The sequence below is a fragment of the Cyprinus carpio genome, chromosome A16, assembly GCF_018340385.1.
Source record: "Cyprinus carpio isolate SPL01 chromosome A16, ASM1834038v1, whole genome shotgun sequence".
In the NCBI taxonomy this organism is placed as follows: Eukaryota; Metazoa; Chordata; class Actinopteri; order Cypriniformes; family Cyprinidae; genus Cyprinus; species Cyprinus carpio.
In genome coordinates, this window is record NC_056587.1 from 7,827,501 (window position 1) to 7,854,374 (window position 26,874).

The 26,874-nt window shown below is 37.8% G+C and overlaps 1 protein-coding gene and 1 pseudogene across 2 annotated transcripts; one reads left to right on the forward strand and one right to left on the reverse strand.

The window, feature by feature from the left end:
* Window positions 1-1,741: 1,741 nt before the first annotated feature.
* On the forward strand, window positions 1,742-17,131 carry LOC109074564 (annotated as a pseudogene).
* Window positions 17,132-19,590: 2,459 nt separating this feature from the next.
* On the reverse strand, window positions 19,591-26,666 carry LOC109104736 (COP9 signalosome complex subunit 7a-like). Of its 2 annotated transcripts, XM_019118012.2 has the most exons (9): window positions 26,374-26,666; window positions 25,398-25,520; window positions 24,259-24,334; window positions 23,911-23,999; window positions 23,477-23,679; window positions 23,258-23,363; window positions 21,513-21,682; window positions 20,045-20,083; window positions 19,591-19,899 (listed from the first exon to the last, which is right to left on the reverse strand). In XM_019118012.2, exons 2-8 carry the CDS (start codon window positions 25,518-25,520, stop codon window positions 20,047-20,049), a joined length of 804 nt encoding a protein of 267 aa, XP_018973557.1. In that variant the 5' UTR covers window positions 26,374-26,666; the 3' UTR covers window positions 19,591-19,899; window positions 20,045-20,046. The 2 variants fall into 2 exon arrangements, with proteins under 2 accessions (XP_018973557.1, XP_018973556.1); XM_019118011.2 differs by lacking the exon at window positions 20,045-20,083 and having other exon boundaries at window positions 26,374-26,622.
* Window positions 26,667-26,874: the final 208 nt, after the last annotated feature.

Consider the following 26,874-nt stretch of genomic DNA (forward strand, 5'->3'; position numbering starts at 1 on the left):
TGACGTCATTTCCGTCTAGTAAGGTCAACATGTCCATGAAAATAGTTTTAGCACGTTAATTATACTCTTAAACTAAAATAACTTACTCTATCTGATGAAAACTATGATTTAGATGTTGAATTTATTGTTAGCGAAATTACATATTGTTAAGAAAAACTTTGCACGCATGCCCCAGGTCCAGATTTTTCGTTTCGTTTTCGTCTCAAGATAATAACTTTCCCCTCAATATTATAGTCATTTATATGTCATTTTAGAAATATAGATTTTTCTAAGGTTTCGATAGTCACTACAACGGCATGTTTCAGATTAAATGATGGATAAGCTACACAACAATGTTCAAATATCCTCATTTGCACGGTTATGTCTACAGAAGAACAGCAGTGTTGTACACATCCGCAGTTACAGGCATGTGATTTCATCCAGACCTGGCTTTTCCCACCTGTCTCGATTAAATGTGAACGGGAAATATACAAGATTTTAATAGCCATGGAAATATCAGGGAGTTTTTAAACTGTTTGAAAATCTAATAAAATTCCATGAAAAGTGTCATGCAAGTGTCTAAATGGAATTTATATTCATCATGTCGAATCCTCAGTTGTTGCTGTAAAGACAGTATTATGGACATTTGTAATGTATTAAATTCCGCTTTTTAATTTGAATTTAGGCCTACGTGTATACACCTCTTTTTCCTTTAATTTGCGTATTTTGTTTTTAATATGACTTGTACTTTAGTAACTATGTATGCTATGTGACACTTTAGTAACTGTTGTTTTTATTTTTGTATTTATGTATGCTATGTGACACTTTAATGAACCATTCTATATTTTTAAGGTAAATGTAAAAAAAAAACCGTTTATATATAAAAAAAACTCTCTCTCTCTCTCTCCCTTTCTCTCTCTCTCTCTCTCTCTCTCTCTCTCTATATATATATATATATATACACTTCTCTTCAAAAGTTTGGGATCAGTAAGACTTGTAATGTTTTAAAAAAAAAACTCTTCTGCTCATCAAGGCTGCATTTATTTGATCAAAAATGCAAAAAAAAAAAAAAAAAAAAAAAAACTGTAATCTTGCAAAATGTTATTAGAATATAAAATAATGGTTTCTATTTAAATATCATTTAAAATATAATTTATATCTGTAATGCAAAGCTGAATTTCCAGCATCATGACTCCAGCATCATGACATGATCCTTAAGAAATCATTCTAATATGCAGATTTATTATTAGAATTATCAATGTTGGCAACAGCCAAATATTTTTTGGAAGCTTTTTTTCAGGATTCTTTGATGAATAAAAAGTTAAAAAGAACAGCATTTATTTAAAATAGAAATCTTTTTTAACAATATACACTAGCATTCAAAAGTTTTGGGGGTCAGTAAATTTGTGGTAACTGTTGTGATATATGTTTTTGCTGTCGCTTCTCAGATATGATAAATGTCATGTATATTTATAATGTCTACACTAGGAGCATGCAAATAAAAGAGAACAGACCAAAAGCGTTCTCCTGAATCCACGCGATGTCGCCAGAGAGATTCAGACGGGTTTCCTTAACATGAGGTCACATCTTACACTCGTTGATTTCCGGCTGATGATGTTTACATGTCTGCTTACAGTAACCGTGAGCGTAGTCTGGAGTAGAGCTACAGTAAATCCGTTAAATCTTGTCTACATTATCAACCGTGGCTTCAGTTCATATAAAAACATCAATGAAAGCATGCACGTCTAACAGAGCTTAGTGACTAGATGCAGAATACTTGCAGTTTGAACTGAAGTGCATCGGCACTGAGTTTGTGTTTACACTGAAGTCAGATGGGGAGGTGAGGAAACTCCAAAAGAAGTTAAGGCAAATTGAGAACTTGGAGATCAAAATTTTCAGTAATTCCTAGGAAAAAATAAAGGTACAGCATCATCGTGCTCTTCTTTACCCACATTAAATATTTGTGTTCCTACTGCACTTAACGCAGAGCAGAATTTCTGCACATTGAATCTCAAATAGACACCAAATACGTTCAGTACAGTTGAGGACCATCACACTTAAAAAAATCACTCAGGAATGATTTACTGAGTAGAAACATATACTAACTAATGTATTCGGCTAAACCATAAATTAGATTTTGTCTTTTATGAATATATCACACGTCTTTCACTCTTTGTAGGTCTTAAAGAAGGCGGCGCTTCACTCCAGATTGGCTGAGCTTCTGCTGCAGCATTCTGGCCCCCAGCAAACTCATGGGATTGTGGGAAAGGAGGAGGATAAATGAAAAGACAAGTGTAAGAATGAGCGACTAGGTAGGGAAGGAGAGAGCGAGATGGTTGGGGTGTGTGAGATTAAACTCTAGACCTCTGCCCATGGCTGGTCCCCTGCTCTCTGGTGTCTAGGCAGTGTTGATTCCTCATATTACTGTAAAGTCTGTTCTTGAACTTCCACACCTGGTCTTCCTGTCAGGCACATTGTTATTTAATAATATACTTGTTACAACTAAGGTATAACAAGACAAGCAGTGTTTGTTTAACACCTATGGACAGGGGTGAGAATAACTGACTGACTGTGATATTTTTGTGCTTGTTGATTTTTATTTTTCATGATAGCGAGGAGGTCACAGAGCAACGTGTTGTTGCCTGTCGTCCTGCGCTGAAGATTGCGCGAGAGGAGAGACGAGAGAATGAAAGAAGCGATGGAAGCCAGACAGATGGCAGAGGAGAAACGCATCTCCCCGTCAGCCCCAGTGTAGAAGTACAAGAAGGTCAAATTAGTGCACTAATCACACACACAGTTACAGTTTCTCGCACAGATGTTGATTACAAGCCTGCTTGTCTTTCACAGGAAGTTCTGCCTTATGGCTGTCTCATGCGATGATATAACAGATGGTTAGTTTATCAGCATTCAAGGGAGAGGAAAAAAATGACCTCCGTTTATATGAAACTGTTTGTTTGTCTTCATACGTCGCAGATGCCGAGTTCAAATCTCGCCAACAAACTTGGGAAAAGGCCAAGTTTCGTCTCAGAACCCTGGAGGGTCATAGCGACATCATCACTTGTGTGGTTGCCGTCGACAATCTTGTGATTTCTGGCAGGTACCTGAACCGATGATGGAGAAAAAAAAGTAAACAGTTTATAACCCTAACTGACTGTGAAATTGCTGACGTATCGATTAACGCCTCTCTCTCTTCTCTGCTTTTCACCTACTGTTTCTACCGATTTAAGCGAGATACAACAGTTAAAGTGTGGCATGTTCCCACGGCAACGGAGCAGCGCAATTTGGGAGGTCACAGCGGTGGGGTCACCTGTCTCAGTGCACCACCTCCAGAGTACTGCAGGAGATTGGGTACACACACACACACACACACTCACACTCTCTCAAGCCCGGGAAAGTAAAGAATAATTGATCCTGTTGATGGGTTGCCAGCCGATTGATACAGATGTAGCCGTGATTGTTCACTCGTCCTTTATGCTCTCTCTCTTTTCTCCCACCTCTTTTGTTTCAGCTACTTATGCCCTCCTTCCCATCTGTCCCTTTTGCTCTCCATTATTATGTGTCTTACTGTTTTGACAGTGCATTTGTTCTTCATATCCCTTGTCCTTCGTTCTCCCTTTTCTTGTGTCCTGCAGTCACTCTCTTTTCTCATTCTCTGTCCCGCTCTTTCTCATTCTCTTGATCTGTTTTTCCACAGCACGTGCATTCGACTTGACTGACCGGGAAAGATTTGTTCTAAGTGGTTCCACAGACTGTTGTGTGAGAATTTGGGCTTTGAGCTCGGGTGAGTCTCTCTCTCTCTCTCTCTACTGTTGTCCACACACACACACACACACACACACACACACACACACACACACACACAAATGTGTGGCCTCAGCAGTCATTTTTCCAACAAGGGTTGTGGAGCTTTAGAATTATGAATGTACTTTAAATTATTAGGAAGAACTGTTAAATAAGGAGAAAGGCAAATACAAATCTATTTAAAATGTCAGACTTAATTATACATTGAAATGAATTCTTATCTGATGTTCTGTAATAGATCATAGCACAACCGTGTTTTACATTGCTAATAAAAAAATTATTGAGCACCAAATTAGCATATTAGAATGATTTCACTTTAAAATACATTAAAAATGGAAAACAGTTATTTTAAATTGTAATCATATTTCACAAAATTAATGTTTTTATGATTAAATAAATGCAGCCTTGGTCAGCAAAATAGACTTCTTTCAAAAAAAAAATTAAAATATCATACCCATCCTAAACTTTTAAAAACTTTTTTATGGTCCATTTCACAGACTAGTACAGAAAAAAATTCACAGGGCTATGAAATTTTAATGTAATCACGTTTGTTATTACAGTTATTACTGTGTGGTTATAACTGAGTGTGTTAGTTATTTATTTTTTATATATTATTTATGGAGTGTTTTTTTTACTTGAATGTATTTGTTGTGTGCTGTTTGATGTAGAATGATGAATCAGGGGGGAAAAATCTGTTCTACATATTAGAAAATAAAAAGGCATAATTAGTCTGAATTAATGATGTAATTATTTATGTGTTGTTGCAAAACTAAACTAATTTAATTATTCATTTTTGTGACTGTGCCAAATGCCCTTTTATGGCAGTTCAGTAGATTTCACCTTCTCTCATTCCGAATCAAATTCTAATTCAACATCCCGTTTTGTTGAGCGTTGTGATTAAAATTCATACTTATGAATCAAAAAGATGCCAATTTTGAGAATTGCCATCCAAATCCTGCTTAAAATGTAGTGTAGCATTAGAAATGTATCGTCAAATTACAAATGTCCATTTTAAACTATTATTAGTAAAGGATGGAGAGTGTACAGTAGATGTGCTGTTGTTCTGAACATCCATTATCTGAATCTCAGGAATCAGTCATTATATAACTGGTGGAGAGTGTCCTACTTAATCTTTTTTTGGACACCACAGCTTTTTTTCGTCCCTTGCCAATGACGGTGAATTAAACTCGAGTGTGTTCGGGGTTTGCTTCACATGTTGATCTTGTTATTCCTGCAGGTCAGTGCGTCAAATCCATCTACACATTCAATGCAGTCTCAAGCCTGTGCTTCATTGCTGAAGGAGAGGGCTTCATTGTTACTGGTTCAGGTAGTTATCCGTGTGTGTGAGAGTGAGGTTGAGTTTACCATGTCTTGCATCAGTCTTGAAATATCAGGTGTGTCTGAGGCACAGTGTTATTGATGTTACACTAGATGCTGGGAAGCTGCAGGTGTGGAGCTGGCGCTCGCAGGAGAACTGTCAGTCAGTGAATGCACACCTGGACGCAGTCACCACACTACAGGTGGGCGAGTGCCATGGCAACAGAACTGTGCTGGCATCTAGAACTTTCTGAGTCTGCCCTTTAGAGCAGCACGTGTTTCAAAAAAAAAAAGGGTTGTGCCTCCGCTCAAAGCTGAAGTGTTGCATGTAGAGGAATCCCTTGAGAACAGTTTTTCTCCTCTGTGATCTTTAAACACAGTCTAAAGTTCACAGAGACGTACAAGCAATTAAAGGCCAACATTTAAACATTTTTCTTCTGCTGTTTCTGTTTCTTTTTACTTAGTGATGAATGTATACTATGAAATAAAACTGGGCAGAGCGATATAATATAAAAAAATATACAGATACTGAAAAGAAGTAAATAAATCATGTAGCAATTGAGATAAAGAAATAGGTTGAGATAAGAAACAGAATACTGTAGCATCAAACAGTGGTGACTCTCTTTCCATATTTAATACTGTTAGTTGGCAGGAGTTGTCGTGGAAACACAGTGGCATTTACCCTTTGTTCTTTCCACAGTCCCAGGGTCCTCTGCTGTTCAGCGGCTCCTCCGAGGGATGTGTGTGTGTGTGGGAGGTGTCCGATGAAGGGCCAGAGCCCCTCCACAGGTTGCACATCTGGGGGCCAGAAGTCACAGGGTGTAGTGGGGATGACGGGAGGCTGATTCTGAGCCCCCGCGGTGACCGTGTGTTCCTCTCGTGTAGAAAGGCCAGCATACAAATCCTAAATTGGAGAACGGGTAATATATTGAATCTATTCTAATCTAATCTAAGTTTAATATTAATATGAATTAGGATTATATTTATTAATTTGATTAGTTTATATATAATATATATTATATATATATATATATATATATATATATATATATATATACACACACACACATACACTATATAGTTTTGAGATTCGTTAATTTTATATTATTTATTTCATTAAAAATACAGTAAAAACAGTAATATTGTGAAATTTATTAACAATTACTGTTTACTATTTTATTATATTTTAAAATGCAATTTATTCCTGTGAATAAATCAACAAAGCTGAATTTTCAGTCTTCAGTGTCACACTTCATAAATCATTCTAATATGCTTTTTTCTCCCCTTTTTTTTTCAAGATTCTTTAATTAATTAGTTCAAAATAATAACATTTATTTAAAATATTTTTTTTTTTTGTATGTATGTCAATTTACTGTCACTTTTGGTCAACTTAATGCATCCTTGTGAAACAAAAATGTTGATTTCTTTAAAAAAAAATCTTATTGATCTTAAAAAAAATACAATAACGGAATTATTAAACAGTAATAAATATATGTATATAAAATTACATTTTATGTATATTTAAATATATTTACTTGAATTTGCAATCAAATAAATCACTGTTAATCTCATATATCAATATTTGATAAAAACAGCCCTCAAATTAGGAAAACTAGAAAAAGATATTTCAAAGACTACAGTACATAAAAGTGTGCAGATGAATAGGCTTCCGTATCTTTTTTAACTTAATCACCAAATAAACGTTAAATCAACATAATCCTATGATCTGCCATCAACACCAATATTTAGTCAACATCTTATTTTATAAAGCACTTCTTATGGATATGCAGAATTCTGTCGCAATAAATATTTTACAACCCCCATTGGACCTTCATTTGTTCTTTGACTCAAGGCTATTTAACGGATTTATTAATGGAATGCATCTTGACTGAGTCTGTTCGCTCAGAGCTTCTAATATAATCTGTGTTAAAGTCCCAGTGGCTCAGGCAGGAGAGGGGGCTTTTTACCCCGGGGCTGAGCAAAACGTAAAAAACATCCCCCACTTTCTCATTTTCTCACAGGATATTTGTGCTAAAGGCCATTATCTCAGGGGAAAAAAACAACAACAACAACCTGTAAACAATTACATCAGATAAATCAAAGTTACTGGTTGGAGCACACAACATGATGTGACACTCTAATCAAGAGCGCTGAGATTCATAATGACCCTAGTTCATCAAACAACTCGTAGCTGGAGCTCTCAAAGAATTAATGAGCTTCTTACAGACAAAAAAACATTGGTATTAATGGCATAAAACACACAGCAAAGTCCGCAGCTATTGACAATAAGAATGGAGTCTATAAATAGACAGATTATGTGGGTTTAATTACTTTTTGTTTATGGTTTATTTGCGTTTCAGTGGATGAATGTTATTAGGATGGCCCTAATGATGCATGTTTGCTCTCTCCAATCATTTGCAGGCGTGATGACCAGACTAACCAATCACAGCAGCACTGCTGGTGTCACAGATTGCGTCAATCAAATACCCGGCCTTTTGATTGGCTCATGTTTTGACATCACTAATGGAGAGAGCACTATTAACCGTGAGTGAATTTAACATTAATTTTATTTTAACACCGCTTGATGTGCAAAACTGCGAGTTGTATAATCACGCCCCCTTTCTTTTTTTCTTTAAGTGTTCTCTCTTCCCCAGTGCAAATACCTGGTTTCGCTCACCTCTTCAGATCTTCCCAGGATTCTTTGTTTTGCTGCATGGCTAACAGCTAGCGGGGACCATCGTTGGGTCACAGGGGGTCGTGACCTCATTGTTTGGGAGCAGCTTCCTGGAAGCTTCAAAAAGAGGTGGGTTTTTTCAGATACAGCTGTCCTTTTGTTTATCCCAAACCTACTACTTCTAATAGATGTACTTTATAACCCTTTCTGCCCATTACTTATCCCATCACAACCTACTTTATATAATGTATTACTGTATATATCAATCCATAGACATTTGCTGACACATAGTTACTAATATAAGACACTCTGCTCAGTGTTTCATTTAATCAGTATATCAATATGTACATCAGTAATGAGATGCTGGCTGGAATATAGTAACTTTGGGATGCTTATTAATGAGAAGTCTGCAGGAATGCTCCAGGCACAGTTTAATTGACAATGCAAACCGTAGCTCACATTGAGTGTTGGAATGCCAAACTGATGATCACTTTGTGAAAAAAAAATGTCTAGAGTCTAGAGTCTCAGCTGGTGGGTTTTAGGGAAAACAATGCTGAATACAAATAATCAAATGCAATTAGCCATAAAATTCTGCATATTTAGATTAGCAAAAAAGACTCTCAGGTTTTTAAAAGGGAGGGAATGGCTTCCCACATCATTTGTTGATGATGTCAAAGATTTTGCATCCTGTATTTTGGAGCTTAATCTGTCACTTGGAAGCTATCCAAATTAGGCAGATGTCAACATGGCAATATTGCTATCAATGTTTATTTTCAAGGACATTTTTTTTTACATTGCTGTTGGTTTCTGGTCTTTGCGGGTCTCCCAGCCTTGTCAGGCTGGTCTGTTCACTGGTTTAACAGTAATTCTGGGCATTTTTCAGCTGGCCAGGCTCAAAGACCAGCTGGTTGCTCATCTTAGTTAAACGCCATTGTAGCCAGGCTGGGAGACCAGATTAAGTACTCTAAGACCAGACTGGTTTAATTGGGTTTTTCAGCAGAGCAATAAACAGTTTTGGTGCTCTGTTGGGTCACCACTCAATGTCCAATGTAAAATCCAAAACCAAAGACTTTGCATTCAATATTTTGCCACTTAATATGTCACTTGGAACCTATCCAAATTAGGCAGATGCCAACATTTGATGTCAATATTAATATCGATGTTTAATTTCAAGGACATTTGTCTTTAAAATTGTACACACTGCTGGCAAAAACATCTTAAACCAGCCTAACCTGGTTTGCCGGTCTTAGCTGGTCTCCCAGTCTGGTCAGGCTTGTCTGTTGGCTGGTTTCTGGAGTGGTTTTGACCACTTTTAAGATGGTCACCAAGCAAAACCAGCTAAACACCATCTTGGAGAGATGGGAGATCTGATTTAACCAACTAAAACCAGATCATGCTGGTTTAAGCAGGTTTTGTCAGCAGAACAATAAAACAATTTTGGTTCTGTGGTGGGTCACCAGGAGTAACTTCTGAACAACTAAAGGTGTAGTCAGGGCCGTCCTTAGGGCGGCACAACTGGTGCGGACCGAGGGGGAACATGCCCCCAACCTCCAAAGCGAATTTTGCTGGCTTGACCTAACAGAAAGCTCTCTGGTTTACAAGTGACTTCTGTGTGAGCAGTGCTTCATGTTTCACTACACTATAGACCTTTTCATTGAAATGTAGCAAATGTGACACCTTAAGCCAGATATGAAGATTTGTAAGTTGATCTGCCTCTGCCTAACTCTTAATGATGTACTTGCTACTTCAAAAGCATGTATAATGAAGTCATTCCAAACCCATTGACAGTGCACTGTTGTCAGCAGAGCAGCTTTGCTTTTTGCTTCAGGCTGAGTTAAACATCCTTCTGTCCTCGTAAACAGTGTGATCCAAGTGCCCTGCACTGACGGTTTTCTTTTGTTTTTCCTCTAGAGGCGATGTCACAGTGAGACGAGACAGCCGATTGGATTGTCTTCTGGATTCCGACAGAGACTCCGATGACGAACAAAGTGAGGGTAAGAGGGCCAAAGATGGATGCTTTAACCTATTTGAAAAACAAATATTACATTTTTTTTTTTTACAATATTTTAACATTTAAAATATTTTAATATATTTTAATAAATGCATGATTTTTATTCCAGTCTAAAAAAAGCTGCATTAATTCAATAATAATTTTTTAACACACTTTATGAACTTAATTTTGCAATGTTTTTGAATAAATGAGTTAACAGCATTTAAAAAGCAATGCTATAAAACATTTAATTCACTTTGATGGCTTTAATGAAAATATATTTTTTTCCTCCAGTGAACGATGATGAAGACTCCATACCTCAGGATGCATCTGAAACAGAGGAACCTGCAAGTTCTTCATGGCTGCGTTGTGTTCTCCAGTGAGCGAGAGAAGGGGTAAATGAAAAATGAGAGCGAGGGGAAGGAGATTGAAGGAGGGTTAAAGGAAGAGAAAGTGAATGCAAGGTCAAGGGGCGACGATGGAGTGCAAGGGGGGGACTGAAGTGGAACAGATTGACAGACTGGCAGAAAGGAAGAAACAGAAGGAGGAGAGAAACAACAGACTGTTTTTATGTAAACGTTGATCCAATAAAACCTACCATGTTATGTCTGTATATGTGTGAGATTATTTATCATCGCTGGCACTTCTGTCTATAAATATCTATAGCGTTGTTCATCATGTAGGGCTCCTGTCCAACGCTACAATAATGTATATCGATTTTCCTGCTGCTGCCTCTTTTCATTTGTCGTTCTTGAATACTTTTTATTTACTTAAACTGGTCTTCAGAATATTAATAAGCTGCTTCTTTTATTCCATCTGGCTATTTTCGCATTCAAAATTCATTTATTTTCTTCTTGCTGCCTATTTAATTTGAACCAGTTAAGATGCATAATTAGTATTTCAATCTTTCCTCCAATCCTCTTTTCCTCCCTCCCTCCCCTGCCTCTCTCTCTCTCTCTCTCTCTCTAGCTCCCTCTTCCGCACTCTATTTCTCACTTGCACAATTTCTACATGTCTCTGTCGCTACGGCAACCAATGCTTTTCCCCACTTCCAGGCACTCTGCCTCAGTCTCTTCTTCAGTGGCATGAGGTAGGCATGTGAGTCGATATCTGTCTTGAGAGTTCGAATCTGCATGTTTCCAAGTGTGTGTAGGTGTATTTGTGAGTGTTGCCTGGAAGTCTGAGTGTGCCGTAAATCTGGATACAGATGTTGAGTTTTGTTTGACCGCTCGGGAAGACGCTTAACGCACGAAAAGCATCCACAGGTGTATTTGCATGTGTGTTTTTCTGTGGATCTTGTGGTTTGATTTTTGATGAGTGTGATCCGTTTTGATCTGGATGAGTGTGTATGCATATGTGTGTGTGTGTGTGTTTTATTTGTGTTGTCTCAGAGCCAGCAGGGTATTTCTTCACTACAGCCATCTGTTTATGATCTTTTAGTCAGTGTCAAGACTGAACCCTCCCTCTTCCAGCTCTGTTTCTCTTCTCATCCTTCTCTTTATGTCATTCTCATTTAAGAGATGATCGGAGTGGCAAGGAGTCAGTGAACAGGCTGAAGCGATGGAGCGATGGTAAGGCAAAGCGAGAGTGCCGAACAGACTGTTTTGGTTGCACTGTGCTCTCAGATCTGACCAGTTGGTTTCCTGCAGCCCATTGGGTTGCATCAGCTTCTGCTTTAAGTCTCTTTCCATCTGTGCTCGATTCACGCCTCTCAGTTATATGTTTTTACTGATCTCTAGCTTTTCCTTTTCAATCCCTCCTTCCGTCTTTTCGTTGCTTTGTCTCTCCTTCCCCCCAGCTCCATCTCTCCCCACACTGGATTCATTCCCCTTTGGAGCTTCCTGCTGGTCACTGTAATTTTTTGCACTGCCACCGGTGACACAGATGACAGGAAGTGGGAGGAGTTGGGTGAAATGCAAATGCCAGTCACGGCGCAGGCCAGCACCACTCAGATCTGGGCGGTGGACTGGGATCCCACACAGCCCTTGGAGGACGAAACCCATCACTTCCTGTCCAACCTGGAGACGGAGAGTTTGAGGGTGACTACGCCTGAGGACTGGTCGCATCGTCGGAACATGCCTGCCAATCAAACCCAACACCCAACTAGTGGAGAGAGGGATAAAATAGAGACAGAAGAGCAGGACACCAACGAAGGTTGGTCTCCGTGAAATGAGTTCTTTATCTGAGAGCTGCATCGCCGACAGGGCTCTGGGCTCATACTGGTTCCTCGTAGTAGAAAATCTGCACTTGAGGAGAGCTTAGATTTCTCTCCCATTGAGCAGGAGGCAGGCATCAATCCAATCAATACAATTTTACCTGATTATGATCGCCGACAGGGCTTTGTGCAAACAACCTTATTGACGGGGGGGGACCTTTTTTTTTACCCTTTTCGCCGCCAGCGGGCGTAAAATTTTCTGCGCTGTGCTGTCTTCTATGAAATGTCAATGGTAAATCCAATGTTGACTTTTTACACCACGATCTGCAGTTAATTCGCTCAAGAGGCTTATTCGTTCGAATGACCACACTAACCCAAACGCCCCCCCACCCCCTAAACCTAATCCTCACAGAAATCATGCTAAATTATGAATTTTTTTGAGCATATATCATTTTATGCACATCCATTCTTTCCTTATAAGGTTGCTTTACCAACTGAGCTACACGAAACGCAAATGAGGTTGTGTACACCATTTACAACCTTTGAACTGGGAATTTCAGTTTTGACAAAACCTATACGAGCGTATTAGTTCAGGTTGTGATTGTGACACTCTTGCATTTGCCACAATTGATGGCTTTTTGCTTTCGGCAGTCCGCTCTTCTATCCTGTAATGGTTCCTTGTTGCTTTCGCTCAAAGTCTTCACACTTTTTCGACATCTTTATGTTTCCTTTAATTGCTTTTTTTATGAGGTTGTGCACCATTTATGTGATTTTTGGAATGTGTTTTTCAGTTCTTGCATTTGAATTGAGGCGGCGAATAGAGGATTTAAAATTTTTTCTGTTATTGAGTTTTGATTTTGGCGTTTATTTCTTGAGTTTGTTTTGTTGCATTCAAGATATTTTTGGTGTTGCTAAGACAATGCTCTACTGTTTGAGGAATGTATTTTTAATTGTATTATTTCTTGTTAAGGATATACCCAAATATTCAAGATTGTGTGGGCCCATATGTAAATACTGTATTATGTATATGTATTTGAATTGCAATTCAGCACATCCTCTTCCTATCATTACAATGAAAAGTATCACGTGGGTTTAAAGTGTGTCTGTTCAAAGTGTCCCCTCGCTGTGTCTAATTTATTCTTCTCCTATTCTGTTTCTTTTTTCAGTGGACCCACAGTTTTACGTGACGGTGACAATTTCATCTCTGCTGATTCTCTCTGCGGTCATCATCTCTGTTAAACTCTGGTGAGACGTTTCACCACTTCTCTGCCTGTATGGTTCTGTCGTACATCCCCTGAGACAGCTTGACAGTCAGTGTGCCATAATGGGTTCACACCACAGATTTCCACAAACTTTCAGTCGAGGGTTCTGCTGTTCAGTAAGAGTTCCCCACAGAACTGTTAAAAAAAAGCTATATGGATATTCTAACTCTGCAGTCATTAACAGGGTGGACACCTTACAGTGTTTTATTGTGCTGGTTTTATTTGAAATGTAGCCCAGAGTGTCGAGGGCCATCAGGCACAGGAATGCATTTATACTTACTTGGACGGCAGCATTTGATCGCATAGATGATCATTAAAATGATATAGAGAGCTGAGGAACAGCCCATATCATCCTGAGAGTAACTATAAACACGGGGTGACAGGTTATGAGTGTGATTTATTACTACCAGCCTTAGTTTATGCTAGAATGTTCCCTTCGCTGAATTCACGTCCATCGTAACGTGCCATCAGCCAACACACTCTCATGGCAATTCATAACTATTTTACTTTTCTGACAAATAGGTGGCTAATTTGTATGAATTTGTACAGTCTCATTTGTATGTTTTTATACAATCTGCTTAGGCCTAAATTATACTTTGGCTTTTACGTGTACACTAGGATATGCATTGTGCGCTGTGACATATATTTTGTCATCAAAATAGTACATACAATCTGTATCTGATCAACATAAGCTAGTATATACAACACATACTATATGTGTGAAGCCCGATTTTTCTAACCACGCTCAGCTCGCAGATGTGCCTTCAATGTTTTTGTTTCACAGTCAATAATGAAACAACAGAGATAAAACAACAACAAGAGCCATGTTAAAAAGTGCTTGTGTGTGAGGTTTAAGAGATACCAGCAACTCTAATTTAAGACATTTTATTGCTAATAACTTCTGGAGAGAAATAGTGCAGACATTGGACACTAGAAACTTTCTAGTGTGCATGAGTTGACCGCACGTGTTGCCAAACACTATCCAACTAAGCAGTTAGGTTTTAGGCCCAGGTGTACTTGGTTTTCCATGATTCACTCCATCTCATACACAGCTGAGCATGCAAGACTTTTAAAGTGTACTCTATTAACTGTTGGTGTGGATAGATACGTTCAAATCGTTATTTTCAAGCGCCTAAATTACTCACACACGGCATTATGTGAGCAGACATCAGCGTGTTAGTGTTGACTAAACTTATGTAGGGCAGACAGTACACAGGCCAGCATGAACGGGGACAAGTTTTTGGCTTCAGTTCAGGGTGGACCTTCAGTCTTACATTCTAAAAAAGACATCTTTCTTTACGAATCACAAATTCATCCGACATTGCCAACTCTTAGAATAACTGTTTTCTCACAAGATTCGGATTGCTTCAGCTAATCACATCCTTTTTATGATGCGGCAAAGCAAGAGTGCAGGTAAAGTTACTACAAATCGGACATTATGGGAATGTTTGTGAGCTCGATAGGGAGGCTTAAAACCGTGACATCACGAACTCCCGCCAGGTTTATGTAAATGTGAGGCCGCCGCTCATCTGAGCGAGCCGAGGGCGATTTTATTGCAAACACAAGCTTACATCTCCGCAGTTAATCTCTGTATTTCACACACTTACCTTGACAGACACCCTCACGCTCATTTAACAACCTCCAGCCCTCCGTGCATCATCCCATCAGAGCAGAGGTGGAGTGAACTCACTCCTGAGGCACTGAAGATAAGTGCGTGTCGATGTGGGGTATTAATATTACATGGGACGTCACACGGTGTCTGCGACACTTCGACAAATATGCTTTTAACTGATAATTTCAGCGTCTCTCTCACACTTTCACGCGCTTTATTTACCCCGCTGTTTTTTTTTCCTCTCGCTGAAGGCGGTCTATGAAATTAAGCCAGTGAGTGAATGAACTTCCCGTCAGTGTCCCTGAAGTGTTCGCCTTCTTTCCCGTTATACTCTTTAATCTCTCTTTTCATGCCTCTTTCTCACCTTCTTCAGGGTCTATTCATTCACTGACTGACGTCCTAATCTCTCTCTCTCTCTCTTTCATTCAGTTACGACCGCAGTCTGTCCCAGCGCCCTCCGCCTCTCTCCCTCGCCATCCCTCGGTCCGTAGCTCAGGAGGACAGCAGGCAGACTCTGCACAGCACTCCATCCTTCCCCGACAGAGAGAGGTAGCCTGCGTGTGTAAGCCTGTGGGACAGGGTGCCAAGACTGGATTTAGCACTGTGTGTGTGTGTGTGTGTGTGTGTGTGTGTGTGTGTGTGTGTGTGTGTGTGTGTGTGTGTGTGTGTGTGCGTGAGAAAGAGGAAAAGCCAGAGATAACAAGACTGGTAAACCAGACACTGTCAAAGGGAACAACATAAATAAAAGATGTTCCTAACAAACAAATAAACACAACTAGGGGCTATATTAAATGACTGATTTATGTTTGTTCGTTTAAACTCATGTCAGCGTGTCTGTGGATCCTTTTTAAAAAGTAAAAAAATATTGTAGATAGCACAGAAGTTGTTTTGAATGTTGTTAATTTGTTTAAGGAAAGACTAAGAATTAAAATGTACTAATGCATTATTATGTACTAATATATCAAGATTAAATTATTACATAACATAAAATAAATATTAAGATAAAAAATGTCATTCAGTGTAACGCTGTAAGTAGAAAATGTACAGAAAGTGGCCTAACTATTTGAACTTAATCAAAAGATATTTTTATACAAAATTAATAGCAATATTACATTATTATTTTTCCATGAACTCATTTAGTGATGTAAAATGTACCTGTTCATTTTTTCAAAGTATTTTAGTGATTACTGTTCATTCAGTTGAACGTGTTGATGTAGTTTAGACCTCATTACTTAATGACTAAAATATTATATTTTTATCTTTGTTTTGTTACAAAATTGGTCAAAATCTTTTAAAAATGTGCATTCAGTGAAAATGTGTTCTATTAATGAATGTAATATCTATTTAAACGTAAAAATGCAGGTACCCTGTATGTATGGCTGATTCTGTGAAAATGGTGTGTAAATTAGTAGCCTATGTTAGTGTTGTTAGATCAGTGGTCGTGGCTTGCAATACAAAACAGCCAGTTAGGTGTTGTTGTGGAGGTTTTTTTTCCTCAATTGTTGTGAATATTTCAACAGGAGAGACGCAGAGAGTGAAAGAAAGCGTGCCATCCATGAAATCAGACCCACTTCCTGCTGCTCTCTGCATTTCAGAATTAATCTCACACTCGATAATAGAGTGAGACTCTTATTAATTTAATTTGCCGTCTCTTTCTTCATCTCTTTACCCCACGCTGCAGGATACCAGTGGTCAATCTTTGAAGAGCTGACTGTTCCGAGTATGATAATCAAATCCCGCCGGCATGACACAGACTTTGGTGTGAACACGTGGGCAAGCCATCCGAATGTACATAACATGTAGATAGACACGTGTGGATATATGGATGAATACATCCGTTTGGACACTCTGATGGAGACTGTGAGGTTTTGTGGTCCAGTGGCTCTTCGTTTCTGGCTTTACCTCTTTCTTCCAGTGCCATTTATTCTTAACAGTACTATTCTCATTAGCTCAACGCAGCCATTCAGAAGTGCTCTGGGAATGCCAAGTCCTCTACCATAAAAACAATCATTAGCTTCTGATCCTGGAATAAGCTGTGATGTATGTAGTTATTAATTTAGTAACCGGCGTGACATGCTTGTAGTAGCCTATCTCATGCATACAAAGTTACAGCTGCCCACCGCTGCCTTCATCACACTTTGTGTAGCATTTATTCAAGCTTGAGTTAAATATAATTCTCATCATTGAAGTTATAGTGTTTTGTTTCATATGGCTCAGTGTCCCATGGCAACAGTGGACTGCAATGACGTCAGCTGATATAAACAGATACCTGGAAACACCTCTGCAGTGTTACCTTATAATTTACACTAATTATCTGACGGACGTTTTCATAAATCTGGCTCAACATCTGTTGAGGTGTTTGTGAAACCTACGTAATTCTATTGCAAGTGTGTTGTTATGCTTGTTTTTAGCGTTATACTTCTAAATCATGGCCATATAGCTCTTCTCGGGGTATTCTTGAGTTAGCACTAACCACAGTGGTTGATGTCTGTGATGTTTTCATGTTGAGTTTATGGAAAGCACAATTAATGACGTGTGAAGACATATTGAAAAATAAGCTTGGCGCTTCCATGGCATATTTAGTTTGATAAGGAATTAAAAAAACATGCCACACAAGTTTGTCTGATCTATCGCAATGCTAACAACCCATGGCTAGCGAGGCAGCTTGGGGTTTCTTGTTTATGAACCGCACAACTATCAGCAGTATTTGGGTTTTTAGACGATATAAACATTTTTAAATCTGTCCTGAATTCAGTGTTTACTTCTGTATTTTGACTAATTTGATAATGAAAGATGATATTCAACAGGAAAAATTAAGGAAGGACGTTCTAAAGGACAATTGTGAAAAACTGGCTTTCTATTTTAGAATGAAGTCTGACTGAATGCAAGTTTGCAAAATCAGTGCATGGATAGCTAATTGGCTAATCAGGGGTTAACGTTATCCAATACAGTGTAACAGTGTCCGTCCACTTTATCAGCGGGCTTGATTTCAGAAGCATTTTCCCATTCTTTTTTCCCAAAGGGATTTAAAATAAAGTCTTTAATAGTTATAAGCCATGAACCAAATCAACCAACTACAAGGTGAACCTCAACATTGCACTTTAATTTGAAGCAAAAAAAAAGTTTAAAAATCGGACAAAGACTGTGTACTTAACGGCTTTGATGAAGGAAAGAACTACACTCCCATGATGCATTGCAAATGACATGGTTGAATTTATAATTATGTAGAAATATAAAACTATTGATTTAAAGATGTTGATTATATATATAGAAACAATATATTTTACATTTACAGCAAAATATGCATATAATACAAATATTTAAGTCATTTAAGAGTGTAGGGACACTGACTATTATGTTTTTCTATTATGTGCAATGATTCATGGGAATGTGCAGGTGGTAAAGTATTTTTTGGTACTATTTGCTTATCACAATTCTCTGATTATTGGAAGCTTCTATGTAAAGATCATAGGTAAAAAATTCAGCTGTTGAACATGATTAAAATAAAATCTTAATAATGCAGGCTGAGCGCTTCAAAAGATGGATTAATTAACAACCTTGTAGCTCACAGTAGGTCTGTCTTTGATAGTTTATAAATTATAATTAAAAACAGAATAGGAATGGGATTTTTACTTCCACTCTATAGACTGTGTGGTCTGTCTTTGTAAAAGGAAATTTGAGGAAAAGCAAGTTTGTACATTTTATTTACATTTAATTCAAAACTTTTTTCTTTGAAATAATGAATTGTTCACAATATGACCAAGAACACATATTAAGATCAATTTTACATATTCATATATATTCACTTTAAACCAGAAGAAATTCTGCTATAAGCTGTATTTTCCAAGATAATCATAACCATGTAACTCGTGAAGTGAAAAAAAAAATTACAACAGAGAGGGGAAAAAAGAAACTACTGTGCCATTATAGTTTATGGGCACAGCAGATTAAATACTCTCTTAATTTTTCACATCATGCACAAGAAGCTACACCATGTGAGATATGTTTAGAGGTTTCACATCATTTATGTAGCACTGCCTTAAAAATGTGATTCTGTGTTCTATGAAGTCAATAAAAAGCCATCTCTGGTGTTTTAAAATATGTTTCTTTGGTGTGGTGTTTAAAAAGGACTGCCTGTATGACAGTGAGTCATGCAATCACACACTCCATACAGCCAGGCCAAAGGGACACCACGAGGACTCATTAGCCATTGCACAGCAACAAAATACCAAGACACAAAGACTCTTAACACGCACACACGCTGTATGTAAGCCGCAAAAGTTCACAGCTCCCATCTGCTCAGAGCTGAAAGACCGAGAAACTGAACCTCAGTCACACCGACTGAAATTAACACCACTATTTATAGAGAGAAACAGAAGAGAGTGTGCGCGTAAAAAGGATCGTGGATTTTGAGGTGGATGGATTTCTACAGACGGAAAGAGAGAGAAGGCAGGGGTTAATGTAAAAGTAGATCATTGCTCTCTGCTTTTTATTGTTCTCCTCATTTCTGAGTTGCTATCACAAGTTAATCGCTACCATTACAGACCATTATGCAGGACAGAGAGAGAAACATTGCTTTAGTCAAGCTTAATAGCTGGATAAAGGGCATTTTGCATAACGCAGTGGAGGGAAGAGCGTATGTGCTGAGAGGAAACTAGGATGTTATTTCAAGGCTCCGACATTAAAGTGTGGCTAATTAATGTCATGACCTCTTAACAGACATGCCCCCATTGAGACGAAACATTTAGCAGCACTTAACATTAGAGGAAAGGAAACGTGAAAGCCAGAGACTACACAGGGTGACAGATGGATATCATTTATTCATTGGCTTCATCAATTTACATCCAGATTTAATAACGAATAAAACAAACACGCAAAGGAAAAGGAGTATGAGTCAAAATAAATGACATTTACAGCACACATGTACATAAACATGCTCCAAAAATTATGTAGAAGTTGTATTTGTGTTAGACTGTGATGCTGGTTTGTGTTTGAGAAGTGGCATGTTTTGTTTTTCTGTCTATCCAAGCAAGCAGTCCACAATCTGTCTGTGAGTTCAGCGTTTAAGATCAGTTAGACTTTGACCAAATCTTTCCGCTCCCACGAATCCTAAAAAATACAGAAAAAATTATTCAGGTGAAATTTTGATATTATAATGATACTTCATGATTTTCCTTGTGGCTATTAATGGTGCATATTTAATGCTGTTGGATTAGTTCACCCAAAAATGAAAATTTGCAGAGAATTTACTTACCCTCAAGCCATCCAAGATGAAGATGAGTTTGTTTTTTCACTGGAACAGATTTGGAGAAATTTAGCATTACATCACTTGCTCACAAAACAGCTGATAAAAGCATCACAATAATTCACAAGTAATCCATGATTATGATTACGTCTTGCAACGTAAAAATCTGTTTGTAAAAAACAAATCAATCATTAAGACGTTTTTAACTTCAAGTCCTCTATCCATAACATCACATTCTCCAGTGAAAAAGTCATCTTGTCTGAATCAGAAGAGAAATATGCATAGATCAAGCAATCTTTACAAGCGAAAACAAGTTCTACAAAATGTCTATGGATTTTGATGTGAGAAGACAACAGGGAATGGACTTTTTCACTGGAGGAAGTGTTATTATGGATTATGAATTGGTATTTTTTTTTTTTTTGCCAGAAATGACAGTTTAAAGTAAAAACGCCTTATTGGTGGATTTATTTCTTACAAACATGCAGCTTTTTACTTCATAAGATGTCAACTGATGGACTGGAGTCATACTGATCACCTTACTGTGATGCTTTTATCAGCTTTTTGACTCTGATGGCATCCATTCACTGCAGAGGATCCAATGGCAAGCAAGTGATGTAATGCTAAATTTGTCCAAATACGTTCCAGTGAAAAAACAAACTCATCTACTCATCTTTGTTGGCCTGTGAGTGAGTAAATCTTTCAGCAAATTTTAATTTTTGAGTGAGCTATTCCTTTAATTATTGGCCCTATTTACACTTTGAATGCCTAAAAAAGGTGCAACTCTAAATTAATTTCATTATTCCACAAAAAAAGTGGAACATATTTCTTAGCCAGGACATGCTTTTAATGTATTCTCCTAATCATATTTTAATAATCTGATAATTATTATTGGAAAATTAGCAGCAGTTTCGCCCATGGACAGGAAGTAGTCCTGAAATGTTAATGAAGAGTCTCCACTGAGACGCCTTTAAAGCCTTAGACTCAGATTAATCTGTGCTTAATCAGCCTTGAATAAATTAATTGACATTCTTTAGTGACAAAGAAAAGCAGTGGTGATCAAAAGCCCCCTCTCCTTCCAGAGCACATCCTGACATGAGATTTCCAAACCAGGACAGAGACAATTTTAAACTCATTGGGGTTTAATTAGGAGTATAAGCCTGTAGGTGATTTCTTATACATCACACTTAACTAAAGGCAGGATGCAGCACATAAGATCACAGAAACAGCGCACACAAATACTCATAAATCATATTCTATGTGCTTAAAAATACCATTAGTATATATTAACTCTCAGAGATGTATGATTTATGTGTAGTAGTGAGGATGGCTGTTTTAATAGCAAAAAAACTACAGGGCTTTTTTTTTTTTATTTTTAATATAAACCACTGTGATATTTTCTAGAGTTATGGTACATTACAGAGTACATTATAGACAGTAACTGGAGGGGATTCTGAGGCAGTAAATGCAGTTCACTTACCCTTTGACCTTTGAACTCTTTTTTCCTGGTTGCCGTGGTTCCTGGGAGGAGGCAGGGTCTCTTGGCTCAGCTGGCTGGTCTGCATCCTGATTTGATGCTGCTCCAGCAGGGGCGGGGCCAGATGAGGGGGAAGCAGAACTTGCCTTGAGGGTTTTTTGTAGGTTTGACACCTAAATAAAAAGGTGAGAAGAAAACCTGTCATTGAATCCTGCAGTTGTCAAAGTGAAATAAAACCCAGACAAGCCCTCATCTAGATTTTGGGGCAGTTGTGGCCTAATGGATAGACTCGGATTTGTAACCCGACGGTCGCGGGTTTGAGTCTCAGGTCCAGCGGGGATTGTAGGTGGGGGAGTGAATATCCAGTGCTCTCTCCACCCTCAATAACACAACTGAGGTGAGACCCTTGAGCAAGGCACCGAAACCCCAACTGTTCCCCAGGCGCCACAGCATTGGCTGCCCACTGCTCCGGGTGTGTGTTCACTACTGTGTGTGTGCACTTGGATGGGTTAAATGCAGATCACAAATTCCAAGAATGGGACACTTAAAACAATACTATGCTGTATACCATCATAACCAATAAATATGTTGCATATTTATCCAATTTTGTGTAAAAATGTCTCAAAGGGCCATGACATAAAAAATAAAATTTGCTTTGATCTTTTGACATCTAAAATGTCTTTGTACCATTACAACATCCTTTAAGTTCCATAGCTTAAAACGTCCTCCTCATTACAAACAAAGCAGCTATTTAATCAAGCTCCAAACACAGCTTGTGTGGATATTGTGGGATTTGTGACATCAAATAGGCAAACATATTTGCATATGACTGCTACTAGAACAAGACATTAAAGCATAGTTATAACTATTAAATAACTGGCATTCATTTGCTTAACGGGTGAGTTTTTGTGCAAAAAAAAACTTTATTAACCTTAAGGAACATTAAAATAATATAAAATTATCCACGTCATAACTTTAAATTTTTGCCAGTCCAATCAAAAACTTAGCACATAGTATCTATTCTGTACAAAGCCTTTATATACTTAAATAGAAATGTTTTATTTTACTCATCAAACATGTAAACACCTAAAACTGCCTTTATATGTAGGTCACTGAAAGTGATGCTTATTTTTTTGTCTGCAAATCATACACACAATGATTTGAATACGCTTCTTCAATGATTAAAATGCTTTAGATTCCTGAATTGACATTCATTTTGATATTCTTGGGGGCTTAAAGTAAAAAAAAAAAATAAAACAGGCAGGGTGATGCAACTGTCTTGAAATCATAATGAAGAAAAAAAAATGCATCAAAAGAAGGATTTTTATAGTTTTCAATGTAGTTTGCCATAATTTTCATTATTTATTCAGAATGTATGTATATGTATAAATGTATAATTTGTTAAACATAAATGTAGCGTTTATATTTAATAATGTTATTTATTTTATTTATTAATATCTTTAAATAACTTAATCACTTAATTCATGAAATTCATAAAAAAAATACCTTGAAAAAACATTTTAAATCCTAGAAAATAATGATTACATGTGTACACTCAAATGTACACAAAATGTAAAGAAAATCTCAAAGTATGGTTCCTTTTTATTTGCTTTAATTTACTTTTACATTTTAGGGTCATTTGAAACTTCAAATGATGTTTAAAAAAATGTCAAAACCCCATAAAACCAAAATCACTGATATTATCTAATATTGTATGTCAATGGAAGGATAAAGATTCACACACAAACCTCTGTTTCCACTTGAACTTTGATCTTGAGCTGGTTTTCTCTGTACTGATTGGCTCTTGACACCTGCTCCTCAATGCCACACAGAACTGCTTCACAGCCTGTACACCTGAGAGACACAAACAGACAGAATATTTAATACCACCAGCAAGGCATTTCCCTTTTTCCATCAGCAACAGAGTCCACTGCAACATACTGACACAAACAAAAATACACGCTTACCACTCCTGCAGTGTGTTGGCAATGTTGGGTAATTCGTTGGGGCCCAGGTCTCGACCTATACTGCAATCTACCTCGACCTGCTGGTTCCTCTGGTCCAGCTTCCCATGGATAATGTCACAGTAAACAGCCTCGATCAGCAGGTCTTCCAGCTCGCGCACATTCTTCAGCTCTAACTGCTGGAGCAGTAATGAATACGGCAGACACTATCCAGAGAAAGAGGTGTTTTTTTTGCTTTGTTTCTGCTCTGGGGTAAGTTGAAACTTCTAATTTGTCCTAGTAATATTACAAAGGCTTGATAAGAGAATATTGGTTTTGTCAATCATGCAGTCAGTAACACTAACAGCCCATATTGTTAACAGCTGTGCGCTGATCATAAGGGAACTCATCAAAAACAGTGCTAATAAACCCTCAGTTGAGAACAGATGAATCACTACCTTTAGATTGGAGGCCAGGCTGATGATTGACAGGTGACGGAGTTTGTTCTTCTGGGCAGGTGTGAGTTCAGGAAGTGAGGCTGCCCTCTCTAAATGGCAGACATACATTAAATTAACATACATTATAACCATCCGCACAGCCAGGAGGAAAACAACTGATTACATTAAAGCCCTGGTAAAATCTGCAACAGAACACGAGCCAGAGACTCCCACTTCCCCCTCACATGAGTTATCTTATTTAGCAAGGCAAAGGGCGGCATATACAGTCTCATTCTGAGGCAGAGCAGGGAATGAACCTGCCACCTCAGGGGGCCAATATCTGGTCAGATCATTTGTTGGCATGGTTACCTTTATAGTCGCAGTAGGTTCCATACGCAAAAAGATTGAGAAGCTGGTACACTGGAGCGTGGGGACCCGTCTCCAGCTAGAGAGAGGGAAAGTGAAGTGCAGACAAAGACTGATATGATAAAGTGTTGGAGTATTTAGTGTTTAGCAGGTAAACACTTTAGCTGGGCTCTTTAGGAATGACGGTGTGGTACATGAGTACTCTGGGATCTCTGTGCAATATGTTGCAGAGAAGCATGCATGTAATGCAGTTATGAAGACATCTGTTGACTTTCCAATTGGTTTTATTAAAGCACTCCTAGCAAATATCAATATAATAATATATGATATAATAAATATGTATCATGTTAAAATGAGTTGAATTGAGTCAGTATGTTTCTTTAAGAAATAAATGATTACTTTTATTCAGCAGGGACACTTTAAAATGATCAAAATTACAGTAAAGACATATAAAGTAACAATAAATTCTATTTCAAATAAATAATGCTCTTTTGAACTTTCTAGTCAAAGAATCATGAAAAAAAATGATCATGATGTTTTTTTCATTGAAGTTGGAGAAGTGCTAATTCTGAATATTAGTATTATTTTTATTTCTATAGGATCATGTGACACTGAAGACTCAAGTATAATATATAGTAAGTAAGTGTAATATATATAAAACTAATGTATATTGTAATATAAACGTCTATGTAAATATATACTGACATCAAATATCTGGGATGCTTTGAATGGGAAACAAAAACTTGGAATTGCAACCTGACTGTTCAGATTGAATATGAAAGATTTTAAACCATAAAAAATTATATTGATCCGACTTAAATGAATCAGATGCCCTGTGTGTGTGGGTAATTGTTTTTTTGTATATGCCATTCAAATTAGATTAGAGTAGAATACATATTCAAGAGTATGCTACACTAATCTGATTTAAATAGGATATACAAAAAATTGGATTTGGTTTCAGACACCACGGCGAAGCACATCAAGAAAGAAAACAAAATAGCTCAGCGCTCGAACAAATGATCAGTCGCCTTGATATTGAATATGACACACAAGCACTGAAATTTAAAACTATTACATCTGACACAGAATTTATGTAAAGTCATCAAGTCGAACTGAAATAGATTTTTAGCACACAAACTCACCTCGCGGACATTGGGCAGTTCTAGAATGTCTGAGAAAACGTAGAGGCCTGGGGTCTCCAGCAGAGAGCTGATGGCCTGAGCCAGAGCTGAACCTGAGAGAGACAGCAGCTGATCCACCTCCATCTGAAGGAAGAGAAAGAGTTTAAACAACCCAGATCCCAGCTTCAGAAAGCATGAGGTGGATATTCTAACCAAAAGAACAAGTTTCATAAATAGAAAGTACTATGTTCAGACCTTTAAATTAAATGCAAGAGTTGTTCTTATTAAATCTGTACTTGAAAGCCTCAGTAACTCATGTACAATAAACATGCTTCATCGGGCTTGTTAAATTGCTGTTGATCCACAGCAATATGCTTTCGACGACACTTGGATACAAGAATTTAATATGACAGGTGGCTCATGGTAAAAATAACTACATTATCAGGGCGAAGTTATGCATGATGCACTTTCCTGATGATTAAAACAAAGCTGCCAAGTGCACTAGAAGATTACATCTCTGAGACAGCCAGGAAGAGATGTATTTAAATGCACTTGACACAATGAGATTATTTAGGGGACTACAAATGATAACGAACACGTAACGTAACGGTATGCATGTAGAATAATAACACTTCTGAAAACAAACTGTTTTATTAAAGTGAACTGAAGTGTTTCTGGACAGTTACTAGATTTTGGTAAATGAACCCATATTCTAACCGTGCATTTACCTTGTTAAATGGAGTCTAAAAGCATTTTATGTTGTTTAATACTAATACACATAAGTTTTAGAGAATAAACCAGTCAGCTCGTGCTTAGAGTTGAGTTCAGCACCCGGTGTGCAGTACATCAACACACAAGCTAGGCCTTGCCGTTAGTAAACTAAGATCTTACGTAAACACGCATCGTCGCATACTTTCCCAAGTACGCTCAAATGTTTAATATTAACATGCGACCACATGTCGCGTGGTGAAATGTGCTGAAAAAGCCGTATATTTACCTTATTTATAAAGACTGAGGTTGTTTGTGTCAACTGTGGTGTCACTGCTACTTCCGTTAGCAAGCGTGATACGACATGAAAACGTGCTCTCTGATTGGCGGAGACGTAGAAGGGTGGGCGTGTTCACAGAGCGATTGCAAGAGTGAGCGGATACACATCGCCACCGTGTGGTTATGAGAATTATAGCGTCTTGGGAAGTCTTCTCAATGAATCAAAGCCAGCGATGATGATGATAATGATGATAATAAGAAAAACAATAACTTGTTGAAAAAGAATCCTAACTATTGAATTCTCCTTGTATCCATCTTTAATTAACATCAACCTAAATGGTTTGTTAGTCTTAGCTGGTTTAAGCTGCTGGTTTCCAAGCCTGACCAGCTAAAAAATCCCCGAAACCTTTCTAAAACCAAGCCAATATAACTTTGATTGCATAAAATCTTTTTATTTTCTTTGGTGCCTGAAGCAAAGGGGGTGATGATGAGAGGAAAAAACATTATTATG

What these genes read in the sequence shown, in the direction of transcription:
- LOC109104736 (XM_019118011.2), bottom strand. Translation starts at nt 25,520, where the DNA reads ATGGAGGTGGATCAGCTGCTGTCTCTCTCAGGTTCAGCTCTGGCTCAG. An exon ending in AACCTACTGCGACTATAAAG is followed by an intron (nt 24,000 to 24,258) that starts GTAACCATGCCA and finishes TCTGCCATTTAG; the next exon opens with AGAGGGCAGCCTCACTTCCT. An exon ending in AAGTTCAAGTGGAAACAGAG is followed by an intron (nt 21,683 to 23,257) that starts GTTTGTGTGTGA and finishes CTTTTTATTTAG; the next exon opens with GTGTCAAACCTACAAAAAAC.